Raw genomic sequence first — 21,343 nt, 5'->3', positions numbered from 1 at the left:
AGCAAAAACATGTTAGAGCCTTTAATATATTACGGACGGGACCCCCTTTCATTCATAGAAAAGTTATAGGACGTTTTAGCTATTGAACTGTTTTGTCCCGCTCTGTCAAAGAACATTTATGGCATTACTACTCCTTTGGTAAAAATAGTGAAAACTTAATCTAAAGCTTGGAAGAAGGACCTACCTTCGCTTTTTTCTATTGTCAAATATTTTTTATTGCCGCGAATGATTTTTGACAGCAAAATAACAACAAGTAGTTGCGTAAAACCAAAATCATACCAAAATAAACAGTAATTTTCCGTTACGTTATTCATAATCCAATATCCAAAGACCAATATTATAACTCCCAATCTAGTTATTGTGTACATTTCCTGATAAGTAAGTACTAGGAGAGCATGGCTGATGAGGAGGATGACGAAGACCTGGGGTTCGGCGGCCTGTACCAGGACGGACACTGGGAGTGGGACGAACGAGAGAATGAGATCGTTTTCATCAGGTAAGTATTTTAGTAGGTAGTTTAACGCTTTACTTACTAGAGTGGAAACTTCGATAATTTTTTCCACGAAACTGATTTTGATCTTAAAATTTGAATCCTCATTTAAAAAACCGGACCCAGGTTACCCAATATTAATAAGCCATCACCGATTTTAGTACCACTTGTACCAAATCTTTTATTTTGTATGCAGGTCTATCAGAAAACTTTCTGTCTGAATATTTATGAACATAATTATCCATAATTTGCTTAAAGCAAACGTAATGTGAAGACGTATTAGTTGGACGGGGATTTTTAATTTATGTACGATCAACATACGGTAGAAGATCGTGCGAAACTATTAGGCAAGGTATGGTTACATTAGTAGCCCACAATACCTCCCCTCTGCTCACCTCCCTAAGTCTTAGTCTAGCACCTCCCCTATCCCCTCCCCTCCCCTCTCCTCAGTGACCTCCCGCCGGCGCTGGTGGAGGTAGTGAGGGTGCCGGTGAAGCCTCCGACAGGCACCATCGAGTTCAGAGACGACGTCGATGTGCTGGAGCAGGTTAGAGTAAAGGCCTCTGATTCACGACCTTATTTATCACTTTTCGCTATAAAAAACGGCAATTTCATAGGTAAAAAGTTAAAGACCTCTTATTGTTAATGCAAAATTTCATCATGATGTTTATTATTCGTTCACGTGAAAAGTACAGAAGGGATTTCCATATAATTTGGTGTGCAGGAACCTGACATCCTGGGTTAACCCGCAGGGATACTGAAATAACAATAAATCATGAGCACGAGCATTGATCATTTTATTAACTGTTAAGTAATTATGATTGAGATATTTGTTTTCTTACAGATACGTTTCAGACGCCGGTATCAAAGAAAACTGAAGCCAGGGCAGCCCGATATCATTACCTTACAGGTATTTTAGTCAATACGTACTTACAACTGTGTATATTATACCAGCCCTTATGTTCCCTTGTAGGCTACTTCCAAGGACTACTAAAAACCCCGGTCCTTGCCCTGCCACATCCAACATATTTTTATAATCGTTCATCTATAATCGCCCACTGTTGAACAGAGCATGATCCGAAAGAGCGATACAACACACTGTCCTTGGCCTTCCTCATCCATCCATAACCTAGCGGGCCGTAAGCTGTTCCGAGTTACGGCTGCCTGAAGGGCTAGCATGGGTCGCAATTAAGACGTGACAAAAGTTTTGCATCGCGCTCACTCACATCGTGCAGCCTCAAGAACGAGCGCGAAAGAGAACTTTTGTCACGTCTTGAATACGCCCGCCCCGTGCTAGCCCTTCTGTTCGTGGTTTACACCACCGCTGCTTACCATATATTCACATTATTTTCGAATGTAATTTTCAGGATATAAAAGACATAGCGTTGTTCACGGCGCCGCTCTCCATCCTGAACCCGCAGCTCATCGACATCCTGCACACGGCGACCTGCGAGCGCTTCCTGCGCGCGCTCCTGCTGTACTGCCAGTACTACTTGCAGGTATCGTCATCATCACCAATGAAAGAAAGAAAGAAAGAAAGAAAGAAAGAAAGAAAGAAAGAAAGAAAGAAAGAAAGAAAGAAAGAAAGAAAGAAAGAAAGAAAATACATTTATTTGCGAAAAAAAAACATGCAATAAAATTTAAAAATATACAATTGAATGAAAAAATTGCAAAATGGAACAATCTCAGCATCTGCTGTAAGTTGTGGCCAACGTTACAGCGCTGGTTTTCAGATTGTCCCATCTCACATCGGATAAAACTAAACATACATTACGTGCGGGTAGTGGACACAATAGAAAAATAAAAATTACATTCGAAAATCATAACATTAACATAAATACAATTTATACTGGCTTTGGTACAACAATAATTATAGTATATGTGTATTACATTATTAACAGACATCTTCATGACAATGACCAGTAATCGTCAATCATCACTCTTCGACATCTTCGATCACAACCCATCTACTTCTTACTGCTGGGGCACAGGTCTCCTACCAATGAACGCAGGTTTTTTTTTCATCATCGATGACCCAATAATCATCAGCTGAAGCTGGTCCAAAGGAGCGCCTCCGCCGCTATGGTTGGTAGAAGGGCGTCCCACACTACAGTTTACATTTATGCAACCAGCCCACTGCAGCAGTTTTTTTAGTTCAGGTATTTTTGGTACATATAGCACAGTATGTGCTAACACTAGTTTTTAATCACGTTTTATTTATTAAAGGCCATATCGCTATGTTGTTAAAGTATTGTTAGATGAATATCGATTAGATGAATGGTAGATCTAAGGATGGCCAATTTTAGTATTGATGAAAACTTCCTAATGGACAACATTTCATTTTCTTTACCCTATATTTTTATTAGCTATTCGGAAAATTTATAGAAAATTAGAGGACCCGTATTTTTTTATTTTGTATATACATTAATTTTTGCATGTTATTTTTAACTTTAAAGTTAATTATTTTAAAACCGGAAGTATCGTCACATATTAGGTTCAATTTTTAATTTTGTCTATTGCCTTAGTCTCGAAAAAAAACATAAATGACACTGACAAGTGACATTTAAACTTTGTTTACATGCCAACCAATAAATGGGTCATTTTCAAATGACATTGATGATACAAAGTACTTATCATGTAAAAAAATAACCAGAAGCATTTTTTCAGCTGTGTAGGCGGTGGCATGCTCTGGGACATATTATATAGAGGTCATCTCTTAATACGTACTAACCATTATATATAATAAATAAACAAATAGTCAGAAAGTGTCAGAACAGAATTTATGAAAATGACCCAAATAAACAAAAACTTCACGATAAAACGTCAACGTCAATCAAAAATGAAAGTGACAGTTACTTTGTTTTTAAATCTATAGGCTTTGATCATCAAAATGCATCGCACCTGATGCATGACGTCATCAGCACTTTTTTACTATTTCATGATTTTCTCGAAAATGATACATCCAAAAAATACAAAATCATTTTTTTTGTGGCCTTTAGAGCTAAATCTCGAAATGGTTTTCGATTTATAGCAGCTTTAGTTTTTTGAAATGTTGTCCATTATACTTAGATAGCGGAAGTGATGTCGCAACGCGTGCTAGAGCTGGAGACCAAGGTTCGAACGCCGGAGTGTGACGTCATCGAGCGCCAGTACCGCGACAACCTCGCCGATCTCAAGCTGGTCGTTGCCAAGGAGTACTCCACGGGAATTATTGGTAAACTCAAATACCTACTATTATTATATTAATTATTAGGTGTTGCCGGCGATCTTCACTTCGTTTTTAAAAGTGTTCCCTTGGGAATTTCATGATAAAAATTTGCGTATCTGTTATTCTAGGGCTTCAGGTTGTTGCACATTTCATGACAAGGATGGACAAGGATGTTTGTTACTCCTTCGGTACTACTAATATTTCATCTGTGCTGTTACTGACTATTCAACAATCATCTTTACAACTTTCGCGTTTATATTATTTGTAGGATACGTAGTTAGAGACTAGAGCGATTACTAAGTGCAGAGTTATTCCTGCAATGTAATCGAACAATACTAGAGCCGCATACTGTTTTCTGTAAAGGTGGTGATGATACGACGATGTTCCACCACATGGGTCCAGAGAAGAAGAGGCGATCACTGTCAGACAAAGATGCACGACTTTGCGAGACCCTACTCCGGATCTGCGTACACATAATCTGGCTGGCGTTAGGGAGAAAGAGTTTTAATCAAATTGGTATGATTGTATACAAGTTTTTAGTCGTATTTCTAATTATTTCATATACTTTAACAATACCAAGTTGCTTGCACCGTATCCAAGACATCATAAGCAATGATCATTTATGATTTTTGCTTTGCTTTATGCTTACCTAATATTTTATATCGAACCCATTCAAAAATCTCCCACAGCTTTGCATTTTCCTACTTTCACAATATACCTCATCTCCTGTTTCCCCTATCCATTCGCTATCACCACTGAACTAAGGCCTCTGTGCCTTTGACTATCATTCTTCCACAGAGCTCGAGCTCCACCGGTTGTTCAAGTCCGAAACATTCAACTGCGTAGAACACGCGATCAACTCCGGCTACCTGGCTAAGATGACCAGAGAGGAACGGCGCGTGCTGATTGGTCAATGCGTGAGGAAGGACAAGAAGCTGCATATATGCTCCCCGCTGATCAATGAGGTGTTCTGTGATAGGAGGATCGATTACAGACTACTGGGGCTCGGGGTTATTGAGTATCCTGAGTGAGTGTGCTTGTATGTTGTCTGGTATGTTTCAGTATTTATAGAAATCCAGTAGAAGTATGACCGCAAACCTCTAGTAGTGGAGAGGCACTAGAAGAAGAAGAAGTATCTACTTACCTGTAAAAATATTTTTAGGCAACTGCCGAAGGACCTACAAACTTTTTGGGCACTAAGATCTTTACATCAAAGTAAAGCTGCTCAAGGATTGCAAAGTTGTAATCCTGAAGAATTTTTCAGTTTTACTAGCCTACACTCCTACGCTTATCATCAACTCCTCAGACTGCCGGCTCGTCTCCAGTACATCTACCAGGCGGTGGCCGGGCCGGAGAGCGACATCAGGGAGAGCGGCGTGTCGCTCGGCATCGTGGGACACCCCCGGGCCAACTTCGACACCATGCTGCACCCCCTGGTGGTGCCCGCGGCTAAGAGCAAGTCTAGGTACGGCATTGTTAACAACAGTGAAACAATTAATAAGGTTTAGCTGTGTATAAGAGTGGCACTTGACGTATACAGCTTTATTTATATTGTTGGTTATCAAACATCAAACAAAACTTCTCGTTTTGATTAGCCAATAAAGTAAACTGCTGGGTCTACTGTGATATTGCTGAAAGGCTCAGTATAGTTAACAAGTAAATTTCGCCGACAACTTCCAACGACAACATCACTGATAAATTTTCACCCTGTAAATTTTTCAGAGTGATGAGCCAGAGTCTACAGTCCAACTTGGACCAGTCCAAGATCTCCACGAAGAGTTCCACCACGACCGGCAGTACCAAGAAAATATACGAGGACATCATCTTACCGCACGTGGAGGATGAAGAGTTAGTTCATTCACGAACCTCACGCATTCTCTTTCTCAAACCTCATGCATTCCATCATTATCATTTTCCCGTTATCTACAGCTGGACATCTGTCCTCATCTATCTGTCGCAGCCGGATCGTATAATCCGCCGTATTACATTATGGCTGGCCGCATTACAAGACCGTTCCTCTTTGTAATGCGGCGGATCAACGTATAGGCGTATTGAATATGGCTGAATGAAAATGCGCCGGATAGTATTCGACATCATACGTCATTCAATATGGCTGGCCGTTATGTATTACGGCGAGAGATTAGCCGCCGCATCAAAAGATTTTAGTTTCGTTTTTTTAACACTCGTGACGCTGCTTGACATAACAACAATAATGGCGTTGGATACAGATATTTGATGATGATTAAAACAAAGAAATCGTGTTAAATATGTTAGTAAACAGTGACTTCAAGAAGAATTTTCACGTGAAATTAAATAATATCTATTCCGATCAATGCGGAACAGTGAAAAACGTACAAAAGTTATAACGCACATCAAACAGCTAAAGTGACCATGGATTCTGCTGGTCGGCGAATTTCCACACAGTATTACTGGGTCAAAAAATATAATTGTGGCCGGCAAAGATTATTTACTAGACTACGCCTAAACCCTTCCTTCATTTTTTTATTTTTTTTATTTGTTTATTTTAAGATCAACAAACAGTAGTACAGTGTATGTTACAAATCATGGCATTAAAACATTATGGTATTAAATCAATGTACTACCAACACAGTTAACCACGGATTACAAAAATAGTATTTTATGATTTAAACAAATATTATTTAGCTTATTTAAAAAAAATAAAAATAATAAACTAACTTAAAATTATAAATGGGACACGTAAAACAATAGACAAAAACAATTATCTAACAATGATAAAACATATTATTAAGTACATATTTGTAAAAATCTATATAAAAATATAAAAATATATACCTGTATACAAAGCAATTATAATATATGATAGTTAGATATTATTAAGTACTAGGTATTGTAAACAATATTGTATATTGTATGTATATAAACGGTATAATAATAATTATATTACGGTAAATTTTCAAGAATATGAATGATATGTCTCCTATAACTACTTGGTTTACTTGATAGGATGTCGATACCACCAAAAAATTTATTGTACGAATTACATAGGCGATTAAATGGCTCACGTTTGCCAGCGTTAGTACGGGCTGTGGTCGTAGCGAAAAGCTGATAGGGATGTGCAGCCCGCGCGGGCGTCGCACGGCCGGGCACGCGGTAGCAGAGCTTATTGTTCAGAGCAATACAGTCATATTTAGAGTGACAAAGGTCATACAGAAACATGGCGTCTAGTAGTGTGCGTCGATGCTCAAGGGATAAGATTGAGTAATTACTAAGTAGCATTAAGTATGAAATTTTAGAGCGAAAACATCGATAGTGTATTGATCGAAGGAACTTTTTCTGCACCATTTCGATGGATGTGTTGTATTTATCGTAAAAAGGATTCCATACAGCGACTGCATATTCGAGCTGTGATCTTATGAGAGACTTGTACAAGTGGAGAAATGTGTGTGGTTTTTTGAAATGTTTACTGGATCTCATGACGAAACCGAACATCTTGAAGGCTTTATTTATTATTGTTTCTATGTGAATGTCTAGGTGAAGTTTACTGTCCAGTATGACTCCAAGGTCTCTGATTGAATCAACCCTTGCGATGGGAGTGTCACCGAAGAGGTATGAGAATTTGATTTTATTAATTTTTTTGGTGAAACTGATTACTTTACACTTATTTATACTTAGTTCTAGTTTGTTGTCGTGGCAGTAATCAGAGAATCTGTTCAAGTCCTGCTGGAATGCAACTAGATCAGTATCATGTTCGACAATATGGTAGATTTTTAAGTCATCTCCATATAACAAGTATTTACAGAACTTAAAGCATTTATGTACATCGTTTATGAATAAAACAAAAAGCAGAGGCCCCAAAATAGAGCCTTGCGGTATTCCTGAGCTGATCCTTACTGGCTTTGATTCATACCCGTTAATTACTACTCTTTGAGAACGATTGGTAATGTATGACTTAAACCATCTCCAGAGATTACCTCGTATGCCATTAAAGGCTATTTTATCTAGTAAAATTTTATGGTCCACTCTGTCGAAGGCTTTACGAAAGTCTGTGTAGATGCTGTCGATCTGTTTATTTTTATCTATACCTTCGAATAGATAGGAGGTATAAACTAGGAGATTTGTCACAGTGGAGCGTTTTTGAACAAAGCCATGTTGTTCAGGCAATATATAATAATAATATGCATAATAATGCAAAACTGGGTATATTATGTTATGTACAAGCCTTTCAAAAAGCTTCGACAGAGCAGACAATATTGAAATAGGCCTATACTTGTCTACTTGATCTTTTGGTCCATCTTTGTGAACTGGTGTTATATTTGCCACCTTCCAGATACTTGGAAAAATACCCTCAATCAGACATTTATTATATAAAATATGTAAGGGTATGGAAATAATGTCTGCGGTCTGTTTTTAAAAAATATTGGGTGTATTCCATCAGAACCAGAGCCTTTAGTTAAATCCAGCTGCTTTAGGCCTAATTTCACACCATTCGGTTAGGTTAAAAATACCTCGGTTTGGTTACATGTTGGACCGTTAAGGTTAGTGAGTGTCCCACCATGCTAAATCACGGGGTTAACTCCCTTGATCGGGTGATAAACTTGATTGCTGCTGTGGGGTTCCGCTAAGACTTGGTTAAGACCGGTAACCTGGCAACGGGTTGTTTACTTGTCACTCATTCTGTCAAGATTCAAGATGGAAAAATGAACAGAGCCTTTGATAAACAATATACGAACTAGATGTTGTGTGACATAAAAAATTAAGCGAAATACTGTCTGGGTTTTATATAATGTCAAACCGAGATAAAAGTTTAAATTTAATGTCCTAACCTAACTTGGAACCGCAATATAGAAACACAAATTGATGGCCCTACCTGGAAATCGAACCCGGGATCCCTGGGTGATGAAGCTGAGCTTCTACCACTAGACCACAGAGGTAGATTCAAGAAGTTAAACCTAATGACTTAATGAGAACTATTGAATTAAGTGAAAAATCTTCTAACAATATATTTTAAAATAAGACCTTACTTAGAAATTGATATGTTATTTCCCGAGAAGTTTCTTTTGCACTGACACTCCATCTTGTTCGTTGTATTGTTTTTCAAAGGGCATGGAGTAATAATATTATTTTCAATGACGGATGTCAAAAAACAACCTCGGTAGAAATAGTAACCATGGCAACCTCAAAACCAAAAAGTTTGGTTGTTTGAGGTTGTTTGAAATCACAGAGACATAGACAACAAATTTCAATGAATATGACAGAATATTGAGTGAAGTGTGAGGGAAATGAGTGAACGATACACATAATGCTGGATTTATGAATGCTCTGTTAGATTTTCGTCGTGGGACTCATCCAGTTAACAAGGGTAATAATCCTTAAACGCGTCGTCAGCAAATCCGTTACTGAGACTGTAACTAACAGAATCATGAGAAACCAGGTCTTAGTTGAGTGACTATATCATGACAGGGAATGTGTATTTGATTTAATGTGTCCTTGACATCATACCTGTCAATATCAACTATACTATTTATAGTATAATCGTCTGACAAGCTAGAAGGCTCGAAAACAGAGAGGAAGAACTCGGAGAATAGTTCGCATATCTTTTCAGGCTCATTAGATAGGGTGTCTTTGTATTGTACTGTGCTAGGAATATCAGATTTTCCTTTAAGGTTAGAGATGTAGGTCCAAAAGTGCTTTACGTTATCCCGAATGCTGTCCTCAACACAATTCATGTACTTCTTATAGCATACCTCAGACTCATGCTTAAATATTTTACGATACAAGGAAAATATCTCATAGTCCGACTGGTTTTGCAATTTTTTCCACTTGATCCAGCTTTTGTTTTGTTTTTGTGGATATAAATAAGTGATCGAGTAAACCAAATGGGGTACGTGCAATTTTTAGCCGGTTTCAATGGTACATGTTTTTTTATTATATTGTAAATATGTTCATAAAAAATATTCACTGCTGTTTCAGCGGGTTGTTGTTGTAATAGATTTGCCCAATCAATACCAGAAATATCTTTGTTAACGACAGTATAATCCGCTTTATTAAAGCAATACTTATAGCTTGGTTGACGAGGAATTGAACTCAGATTTTTTATTTTAAATAACATGTAGAATGGAGGGTGAAATTTATCCGGAGGTACAAGTGGTACCGGGACGGGGAAGCAGGATGACTCGACTTCACGGACCAATACCAAATCCAAAATTCTACGATTTATATTTCTGAGTTTATTGATCTGGCGACAGCCGAGTTCTGACATAAATTCAAGCAGATGGCGATTACATTGTGGTGCACTAGCATACATAATAGGGGTACAATATGCATCATTATCTTGCCATTCCTGTAGTGGTAAATTATAGTCACCTATAATACAATAATTGTCAAAGTCTCCGGTTTGTAGCATTTGCAGTAAAGACGTGAAGTGCGATTCGTAAACTTCAGCACTCATTTTGGGCGGGATGTACGCAGCACTGATAAGATGCGGGGGACGAGCTCGGTCGGCGGTGGGTATCTGCAGCACGAGGTGGTCGACGCCGGGCGGGCTGGCCGCGCGCGCCGCCTGCGGCTGGGCCAGGGTGGCTCCGAGCGAGTGCGCCACCGCTATCAGGACACCGCCTCCGTCCTGCTTTTTGCATATAAGACGATCACGATCGCATCGAAAAACTGCATAGCGACCGTCTATAAAGGCCTTATTAGAGATGTCAGATATAAGCCATGTTTCTGTTAAGACTATGACGTCATAAGAGTGAGATAATATATTCATATATAGTGTGTGCAGCTTTGTCCTTATGCCCCTGCAATTTTGGTAATAAATGGAAAGGTTAACATTATTATTGCTACCAATCATTGTTGACTGAAAACGAACATTTGTATTAGGTATTTATACTGACATGGGAGAGTTCATTGGTCGTGATGTGATGATGATGAAAGATTATTTGATCTTGAAGACTGCGACTAGGCAAACGTAGTGTGGGAGGCCCTCCGGCTAGATGAAATGACGACTTACGAAAGGTGGTTGGTTATGATTGGATGTGGAAAGCTATAGATCGCATCCAGTGGTGTGCTTTGGGAGAGGCCTACGTCCAGAAGTGATGATGATGATGAAGAATAATAATTTCAAAGATCCTACATTCCGAGTAGTGCCCTTGCACAGTATTTTAATACTTTAATGGAAGTCCATATGATAGCATATTTACTCTATTATGATTACAAAATGTTTGTCAAACTACCGAAACCGAAAAATTCCTTCAGCAGTAATTTCATGGACATGGTCACCCTACAATTTAGTAGTATAGCTGAACATAAAAGAGTAGAGAATCATTGAGGGCGTGGCAATCTAAGAAAGTGGCCACACTATTATAGTATAGAAAACGGACAAAAGTATCACGATACTTTAGCAGAAAAAATCAAAACGAGAATGTTTCAAATATTTACTAATTATAAAATGCCACTTTTTGGGGAGGTTTATGTGAAGAGAAGAAATTAGTAGGGGAGAGGGGGGCAGTCTTAAATGAATTTCATTAAATCAAATCAACTGAACTTTTATTTCATTGTGTATTTCATAATGTTTTTTTGCACTGAAACACGTGTTGGTTATCCCATTATGTAATTACTATAGGAGAAAAGTGATAGTATCACACATCGATATTTTATTACAGTTTTTTCTTGCTCAGGAAAAAGTTCAAATGTGCCCCGGCAATTCTTCTAAACCTGTGTTTACCGATTTTCCTGCAACAAATTATTTCATTGGTCAGAAAAGCAGTGACTTGTAAATTATTATGTCTGGGGAATTTATACCGACTCTTACATATTCTTACACATATTTTTACAATAGGTACTCTAACACGGAGAGACCGACGACACCTACAGCTGTAAAACTTATCGATACCCTTTTTGAGTCGGGGGTTAGTAAAAAAGTATCTGGACCTGATGTTTTAACAACATTAGCATCCAGACCTGGAATGTCATGTAACGTTTGACACTAGTATTTTCTAACCTCTATAAGAATAACAAATACACATTGAAAGGCATTCTATTACATCAAAATAGTACTTTTTTACAAGAAATATAAGCAATGTATGTTAATGGTTAGAAATTTGAATTAAGTTAAATCAAAATAACCATCCGTGGACTCGAACTCACGACCTATGTTTCATTAGTCTAACATTCTACCAATGAGCTACGAAGTGTATATGTCGCAGCCGGATCGTATAACCCGCCATATTACATGACGGCTAGCCGCATTACAAGACAGGGCCGCTTTGTAATGCGGCGGATCAACGTTTAGCCGTATTGAATACGGCTGCATGAAAATGCGCCGGATTGTATTCGACATCATACGTCATTCAATACGGCTGGCCGTTATGTAATACGGCGAGAGATTAGCCGCCGCTTTGAAAGATTTTAGTTTTGATTTTTAACACTCGTGGCGCTGCTTGTCATAACAACAATAATGGCGTTGGATACAGATATTTGATGATGATTAAAACGAAGAAATCGTGTTAAATATGCTAGTAAACAGTACTTCAAGAACAAGTTTCACGTGAAATTAAATAATTTCTATTCCGATCAATGCGGTACAGTGAAAAACGTACAAAAGTTATAACGCACATCAATCAGCTAAAGTGACCATGGATTCTGCTGGTCGGCGGATTTCCACATTATACTACTGGGTCAAAAAATATAAATGTGGCCGGCAAAGGTTATTTGATCTTGAAGAGACTGCGACGAGGCAAACGTAGTGTGGGACGCCCTCAGGCTAGATGGGGTGACGACTTGCGAAAGGTGGCTGGTTATAATTGGATGTGGAAAGCTGTAGATCGCATCCAGTGGCGTGCTTTAGGAGAGGCCTACGTCCAAAAGTGATGTTGATGATGAAGAATAATAATTCAGAAGATCCTACATTCCGAGTAGTGCCCATGAACAGTATTTTGATACTTACCATATGATAGATTTACTCTATTATGATTACAATAATCCTTCACCTGTAATGTCATGCTTAGTATGGACATGGTTACCCTACAATTCAGTAGTAGTGCGATGCGGCTAAACGTGTGCCGCCGTATTGAAGAACGTATTGAAATGACAATGCGGCTAAACGTTGATACGCCGCATTACAAAGCGGCCCTGTGTTGTAATGTGGCCAGCCGTAATGTAATACGGCGGGTTATACGGTCCGGCTGCGACATATAGACACAGGTAGTGAAATTTTGCTTCACATCAATTTTATAACTATTTCACTAACACTACCGGTTGATATTTTTATGTCACAGCTGGTATACGGGCGTTTGCCTACGCGCAAACTCGTTTGTGCTGTTGTGTGTGTGTGTGTGGTTTGTTACTGGTGTGTAGACCGATTTCTGCGTTTATGCACACATAGACAACGTTAGTGTGCACACATACACTACGTTAGTGTGCCCTGCCGACCATTTGACGTTGCCGTGTGTACCTACTCACCAGTATAAAACGCTGCTCTTTCATAAACATCGTATATATTGACTAATACTTCTCCAGCCTCATTCTCCGCCAAACATCGTAGGTAAACGCTGTAAATCATCTGTCTAGCTTCGCTGCGAATGGTTTTATTCATTTTCACCTCGTGAACAAACTCAACAATCCACAAAACTCCAAAATTAAGCAAAATTCGATTTGTTTATACAGGAACAGGGCGAGTTTGACATTCAAACCATAGAAACAGACCACAAATCACAAGTTTTTTTTTATTGCCAGGTTTAAATCTGTTTAGTTCCAAAAACATTAATCTCTACTCTTTTGTGTTCAGCTATAGTACGATGCGGCTAAACGTGGGCCGCCGTAATGAAGAACGTATCGAAATGACAATCCGGCTAAACGTTGATACGCCGTATTACAAAGCGGCCCTGTTTTGTAATGCGGCCAGCCGTAATGTAATACGGCGGATTATACGATCCGGCTGCGACATATCCATTACCAGCTCTCTGTCTAAGGTCTAGTGGTAGCAGTTCTAAACTACACTTTCTTGTTATCCCTCTCCACAAAGAGCAGCAATCATCAGGTTCACTTACCGAGAAAAGACTGATGTGACGCTTTTCGGGAGAAGCCTGTGTCCAGCAGGGCGATCACGAAAAATATAGAATCGAATGCGAGTGCGACTATTGTCAACTTGACAGCACTTTCAAACACTTTTTACCTATAGAATTGACAGTTGTCGCACTCGAATTCAATTCTATACGTTAGCTCTGTTATTCGTGATCGCCCTGCAGTAGTAGCGTCTCATCACGGGCTGATGATGATGGCACTAGCAAATCTACATCATTCAATGATCAGTGTGTGGGTGTTGATATTTATATTTGTATGTATTTGTGTAGGTATATCAGCTGTCCGACACCCATAACACAGGTTCTGCCTAGCTTGGGGTTGGATGGCCGTGTGTGAGATGTCCCCACATATTTATATTTATTGGGTATTTCAGGCCCGAGTTCCCTCCAGAGTTCCCCCACACCCCGCTGCCGCCGCGCCGCTGCAGCGAGACCCAGCGGCGCCGCTGGCAGCGCCGGCTGCGGCGGCTCCTGCGGGCCGGGGCGCCGCGCACACACTCACACGTCACCAAGTAACCTCAGGACATTGCCTTGGACATTATATCTGGTCTCGATACGCTGGAACTGGTATGATGGTGAAGAATTGAGTTGTTCAGAGTAAAGCATGAAGCTACACATTGTTACTTTTTACCATTATTACCTACCTGTAATATATTTTCAATAAATATTTGTTTTGTTTCTAATGTTAGAAGTCCTTGTTATTTCCTCATGAATATCTTTATTGTCTATCTATCAGGGCTAGTAGCACAGGGCGCATCTAAGACATGACAAAAGTTTTGCATCGCGCTCACTCACATCGCACAGAGCGAGTGCGACGGAAAACTTTTGTCACTGTGCTAGCTCTTTGGGTACAGCTATTCTGCTGACTCTGTGGAGGCGCGCACGGATATTATATTTGGTCTCGAGACGCTGGAATTGGGCCCTTGATGGTGTACCTCACCCGGTGAATGTGAGTTGTTCAGAGTGAACCTATGATGGATTGTTATTTCTTTACCTGTGCCTACAATATTTTTATATTCATTAAATCTTTATAACGTGAATATATAATATAATTGAAAGTCTTGCCCACGAGTTTCATGAAATAAAACCAAAACGCTCAAGTCGGAGATATCCTGGTTCTAGTGCGATTGCTTTTGTCCAGGTTCACAAAGATTAGAGACACAGTGAGGATATTGATCATATGATTGAGAAAAATGAAAAAAAAATGTCATGATCATAATGTCTTTGTCACCTGGCAATAATGTCATCCATATGTCATCAACCATCCCGAGTCCGCGTTGTTCTATAGCCGCGTACAGACCGGCCCAACGAACGCCAACGAACGTTTTTCGTTGACCTTCGTTGCTGCAATCTGCCCAGTATTATGTATGAATAATATCCATCGTTGGGATCACCGTTGGCGTTCGTTGGGCGTTCGTTGGCCCGGTGTGTACGCAGCTTATGTCAATCATCATCAACATAGACTAGAATATTATAACTGGAGATCTCTGGAGATAGACGGGTATGTTCGCGCCTTTTTTAAGCTAAACTCACAGGTACGCCATCTAGTAGTAATAGTTTGGCAAAAAAATATTGAAAACCTTCGGTAGGCTTGAGACTCAGTCAGTGACCATGTTTGAGCACCGTAGGTTAGGACAGGCAGGATACACATGTCAATAAATGGTGTGAGCAGGCCCAAGAAAGGGATAAGTGGAAAGTTCTGGGAGAGACCTTTGCCCAGCAGTGGGACACTAGAGGTTAAGAAAAAAAAATACATAGGTACACTACCACGTGAGTTACTTATGCCTATTGTAGGTAATTTATGAAAATCTCATCAAACTACGTGCTTGAATTAAGCCTGCCGAAGGTTTTCAATATTTTTTTGCCAAACTATTACTACTAGATGGCGTTACTGTGAGCTTAGCTTAATAAAGGCGCGAACATACCCGTCTATCTCCAGTTATAATATTCTAGTCTATGCAGACTACCAATGCGTCTACTTTTTTAATGTATTTTTACGTTAATTTTCTAAATATACACTAATTCTACGATGTATTATAGCTATTGCTTTATGTTTATAGTGTTTGTTTTAAGTTTACCCTCATATGTGAATACCGGCTCAACGATAGGCTTTCAAATAAAAAAATCTCAAGCTAAATCACTTCCACGTAATGTTTTCGTAAAAAAGGCTACTTTACTAAGTGTAATAAATGATCAAGATGATAATAATGTAGTCAGCTACTCAACAACCAAAGTTTATACAAAAAAGCACAATAGATTCAAAGTTTTTGGACTACATAATGAATTGCCGAAAAAACTAAATCCTAATAGAACTGAAGAACTCACCATGCAGGGAGTCTATGATGATGATGATGATGATGAAGAAACGGAAGATATTCCCGCGTCCAGTTCCGAAGATATGAAAATAACTTTATTATTTAAAGATTCATCAAATCAACAGTTGGAGCAGACTACAATAAGTAAAACCAAAATCAATAAGCACAAGTCACACGTAGCCACATCTACTAGGAGCTGGCTGCAAGTACTCAAAATGTATTACGACCCAGACTTTAGAAATCATACAGAATTTAAAGAAATCAAAGATTACGTCGAATCTGTGTACAACAAAGAAATTTTGCTCAACGAACAGAACCACAATCAAGATGATTATGACGAAGTGGAGCCTGACGATGATTTAGAAGATGGTGTTATTCCGTACGCAGAAACAGAAAATGCGGAGGAAACAACGTGCCACCAATGCGGCTACAACGTCGGTTGGATCCCACAAAACACCAACTGTTACGACTATTTCGAGCAGAGTTCCAACGCTGGCGGCGAAATGCACAAAGAGACCATCACAACATGCAAAACAACTGAAGGCTGCTTCAAAGGCTTTCTCGATGTTGACCATCGCTTCCTGGTCCGAGGCTGCGCTAGCACCTACCACTACCCTGAATTTGATGGCACGAAGACTTACCTATGCGGTGATGGCAAACACGTCTGCAACACGACAGAATACGAGAGTTACATACGTGGCAGGCGTGATTACTTCGACGAGAAGACTCGGAGCTACAACCAGGCGACGGAGCGCTACCTGATGCTGCTGGAGCTGATGAAGACCAAGGCGAACGTGACGCAGCGCGTGCTGGCGGGGTGCACCACGTCGCCCGTGCAGGTGCCCGTCGTTGTGGACCGCGAGCACCACATTCAATTGTTTTTGAGACACCATGTCTGCGTTTGCCAGGGTGACTACTGTAACTCGACAGAGACAGTACGAAATGAGTACATGTTTACTGTAGTTTTTTGTTTATTGGCGGTGTATTATTTCGTTGTGCAGTGATGGAATTGGTAGTTATTGTTGGTTGATACCTTGAGGCTCGCCGCGTCGTCCTCGTACCGATGTAGTTTTTAAGACTCGTTAGGTGAAACGTGCTCTTAAGGCTGTCACTAAAGCTGGAAGAAAATCAGAATCTGTCAAATCTAGTGAGGGGGGGTTGAGGTATGCGGGGCGTTCTACGGACAATGACATGAAATTTTAACATAGTACTCGAAAACAGAAAAGTGAAGACATGCCACTTTGTTAAAAATATACTAAGTAAGTAATATTGTTTTGTGATACGAAAATATTTATTTTTATTTGAAAGTATTTTTAATATTTAATAATTAATTATATATAAAGTCGTACCCGTGCCGATATTTATACAGGTTGTTGCAAAAAGGGTTTAATACTATGCCGAAACCTACGTGTGCAGCATGTTATTGATGTTATTTCTAAGCCAGGAAATGAAATCAGAATGTAAAAAAATCGCGAAAATATTATCAGAGTTTAATAGTTCAGGGTGTTGTATTAAACTCTGCCCCCGTGTAATAAAAAAAGTATAGTTAGCCGAAAGGGCGTTACTCAGGCGTCACTCTGAAAAACTTTTATCCTACGTAATTTTTTATATTCATGAAAAAAACGCTTCTTCATATAATTTTTTTTTGGTCACGTGACCTTTTAGTTAGACGACCTGTTTTTTTTTTTGGTGTTTCAAAAGCAGAACAGTAGTTTGCAGAACTCTGCATATACAGGGTGTCACAAAAGGTTACGTAGCTGGCAAAGGGATATGGGGAGGTCACCAGAAAAATAATAACATGTAAGTACCCCCGCAAGGGAGTACATTAGTACAAGGCGAGAGTGTGTATTTTTTTTTTAAGTACTTATGTGTATTTGGGATATGATAGAAATAATATTTTTGTTTCTTAAAAACCAAATAATTTACACCTTGCTGCGCTCTTTTGCTCACTGTAAGTACACCTACAAATATTGCTGTATTAAAAAAAACGGTTTTGTTATAACGATTATAAAAAAAAAGTTATTTTCATGTCAAGGAGTCATTTACCTAATTACGATTTCACTCAACAGCAGGTGAACTGAAAAAATAAGTTCTAGTTCTATCATCACTTTAGATCGCAAACATTGTAACTCCACTTTTCTCGGCGAAAAGTACTCTTTGGTGTCAATAGAAACGTTTTTTGAATTCACATGTTTTCCTCTTTATTCGAAAAAAAAAAACTGTATTCCGCATTTTACCATTTGTTTTCCTCTAAACCCCAAACCGTGATTTTTAAACAAGAAAACTTAGTAATTATACCCTTTATTCTCATATACAACGTGCGATGTAGGCGAACGTGAACGAAAACTATGCAATAAGCCTTTGTTTTTATTACTACTTTAGTAAATTACAATAACATACTCAACAATGTTAATTTTTTTTTGCAATGTTATGTTGTTAAATTAAGATCTAATATTTTATTAACATGAAGTTACTTTAACTTTTTTTTGCATCTATGCGTCGAATCACAGCATGACGGCTGCTGCAGCTTCCTGCTGTCCTGTCCTCCAACCAATCCCACCAGTACTGCAGGTTGCGTCGAATACGAGCCATTCTCTTCGACTTGACAAGACAGGTGCTCCCGGAAGGATCATAGATCGCACGGAACCCGTACCGTATAGAGGCAACGGACTCCTTTGCAACAGCCCCCCAGATTCGGAAGTAGCCCATGCACTGCATGGCGAGCACAGCTGCAGCAATTTTTTCGTACTGAATCATTGGGATGTCATCCCCGAAGGAGGCTCTCAGCCTACCTCACGACCTGTGTGACATTAGAAAAATGCACTGTGCTAACGCCGTTTGCGAGCTTGATTTGCAGGACCGCGTTGTATGCCAAGTTCCACAGCAGAGGGGTCCAAGACCTACCGCTGTGGAACTCCGCAACTGAACTTCTTCATTGAAAACAAACCCTCTCTTTTCGCATCCTTAATGTTCTTGTTAGACACGTATGACCTCTGTCAATTTTCTGCAGATAAGAAGACAAGTGATGGTATACAAGAGCCGCCCTAAAGGTTCGCCCTCTAGGGGATAGAGTTGAACGCGGTTACTATTTTTAAGCAAACAGCCAGCGCAACAACTCGCCCGTGGTTCTTATCCTGCTCCGACAGTGAACGAACGCAAAGTATTGTACCCACTATTCGAATCCGCATTTCGGATGCCAAACTGACTGTCCGAAAGGTCGAAACCGTACCACCGCAGAGGTATGACTCGTTCGAAGAGCTTATCAGGCTCTTACAGCAATCAGATGTGTCGGTACACTGAAAGATAATCTACAGGCCTGCTTTATTTATTTAGGAGCACTAATGGCCTCCTTTCAGTCATTGAGTCACTGGCACTCAGGCTGCGGTTGAACAGGAAGATAGACTGTCTAAACAAATCATTTTTAGGCTAGTTAAAAAAAACTTTAGGTGGGTAGTATGCCAACTAGAACTACAAATAAAACAGTATTTTTGTCTCCTCTAAAATTTGGTCACGAGGAGTTACGATGATTACGATCTAAGGTGACGCTGACGATATTTTATACAAGGTATTGAAAAAAGGGTATTGTAAGGACGCGCAAGGTCCTGGCAAGGTCGCCATGTAAGGACGCGCGCAATCAAACCCAAGTCTGATGTTAGAATGACGTTTATTGGTAGGGGGAAGTGTTGCCACACTACAGTATAAAGCTTAGCCAAAAGTGGATTTAGGTGCCATTCTGATCCACTTTTCTTCTACAATTTTGAAAATTCACGTAACAAAACCTTTTACATAGAAACTTATTCGATCACGTGACTTTTTACTATAGAGACCGAATTTATTTTTCGAGAATTTCCAAAACTTGGAGAACAAAAGTTGTTCAGAATAACCCCTGAGTCAAACCCTTTCGGCTCAGTATACCCTTTTTGCAACATCCTGTATAGGTAATATCAGGTTTATAAAAGACCTGGGCCTGTAGAGTGAGACTCGGCATGGGGAGTCATAATTTATAGATCTTTTAGGTTGCAGTGGCGAATGGGCACTGGTAGCCCTGCCCTTTTCTATAACTATAACTATAGGTAATTTTATGGCAATTTAAAAATGGTATAACATTTATCTATTTGAAAAAATCATTAAAAATATACATTACCTATCACCCTAATTTAAAAAAAAAATTCAGCCCTTACTTTAAACTTATAACACCCCTCTATTTCCTTCAGGGGTTAAAAAACCTGTGTATTTAATATTTTCTTATGAGTTTTTTTTTAAAAACTAGGCTCTTACATAGTTGTACATAATATTATGCGGTATTTTATTCCACTTGTAACGCATAAAATTCATAGCTACAGTAAACATTTCATTTTTTTCATGGCGAGATACAGTCGCACTTAACCGCTTTTTTGCAAAGCTTGTTAAAAAGATTTAAAAAATTATGTAAATTTTAGATCTTCAATTTTTAAAAATACTTACTTATTTTTAACAACCTGTAGTGTACAGACTACCACATCTTAAAATATATATATTTTTAATTAACTACGGTTTTTGGTTTCAAATAAAACAAATTATGAACTTACTTTTCAACACCCTGTATATTGTGTAGCTTACCTACCATACACAACCGTTAAAATAAAATAAATTACCCCTCAGAATATAAACAGGCTCGCGCTTTGGCATACTGCATTGACCGTATAGTTCTTATTCGGAGAATCTAATAAGTGTCATTATGTGCAATGTTTACCTTTATCTATGCATCTGTAACTCTATAGTAAAAAATGTAAACAAATCGAAAAGGCGAAATGTTTTCTAAGAATTTTCGGCTTTTCTGCATCTAAAATGATTAGAAAATTAACTTTCCATAGCAAATGCATATGTATTATAATACTTGTAGTCATAATTTGTTGATTTAATCAGTTTTTGTGAAATATTTGATAAAAAATAAAATGGCGTGGGTATCGCTCCTAACAGGCCGCCACCAGGGCGACGACTGAAGAAATCTGAAATCTGTCACGGTGTCATCATTTTTAAACCGGAATTTATTAGTTTTTTGCAAAAAAAGTTGACTTCTGGTCCATTAAATCCAACTCTTTAAGGTAACTTTGTTAAGAATTTAATTACCTACACATACATATAAGATTCCATGAAAATGGGCCCTCTGATTTCGAGGGTTTTTTCATAATAAGTCAAAAAATGGCAAAAGACATGGTGTGTTTGCAATTTTTTTTAACATACTTATTATAATCCTGCACCAATTTATAAGCAACTAACATGTTCAGTATAC

The 21,343-nt window shown here is 38.9% G+C and overlaps 1 protein-coding gene across 1 annotated transcript; it reads left to right on the top strand.

The window, feature by feature from the left end:
- The first annotated feature begins 263 nt into the window (after positions 1-263).
- Positions 264-14,279, top strand: LOC105389332 (protein phosphatase 1 regulatory subunit 36). The gene is made up of 10 exons (XM_038111764.2): positions 264-496; positions 941-1,037; positions 1,335-1,400; positions 1,858-1,989; positions 3,560-3,704; positions 4,062-4,214; positions 4,497-4,725; positions 5,005-5,163; positions 5,421-5,546; positions 14,131-14,279. Exons 1-10 carry the CDS (start codon positions 396-398, stop codon positions 14,270-14,272), a joined length of 1,350 nt encoding a protein of 449 aa, XP_037967692.2. The 5' UTR covers positions 264-395; the 3' UTR covers positions 14,273-14,279.
- The last annotated feature ends 7,064 nt before the right edge of the window (positions 14,280-21,343 follow it).

Source organism: Plutella xylostella, chromosome 13, assembly GCF_932276165.1.
Source record: "Plutella xylostella chromosome 13, ilPluXylo3.1, whole genome shotgun sequence".
Lineage (NCBI taxonomy): Eukaryota > Metazoa > Arthropoda > Insecta > Lepidoptera > Plutellidae > Plutella > Plutella xylostella.
This window is presented reverse-complemented; position numbering and strand designations above follow the sequence as displayed.

Bases quoted from the DNA above. Each gene is read 5' to 3' on its own strand.
- LOC105389332 (XM_038111764.2), top strand. From the start codon at position 396: ATGGCTGATGAGGAGGATGACGAAGACCTGGGGTTCGGCGGCCTGTAC. The intron at 1,990-3,559 runs GTATCGTCATCA...CATTATACTTAG, and splicing joins ACTGCCAGTACTACTTGCAG to ATAGCGGAAGTGATGTCGCA. The intron at 3,705-4,061 runs GTAAACTCAAAT...TTTTCTGTAAAG, and splicing joins GTACTCCACGGGAATTATTG to GTGGTGATGATACGACGATG.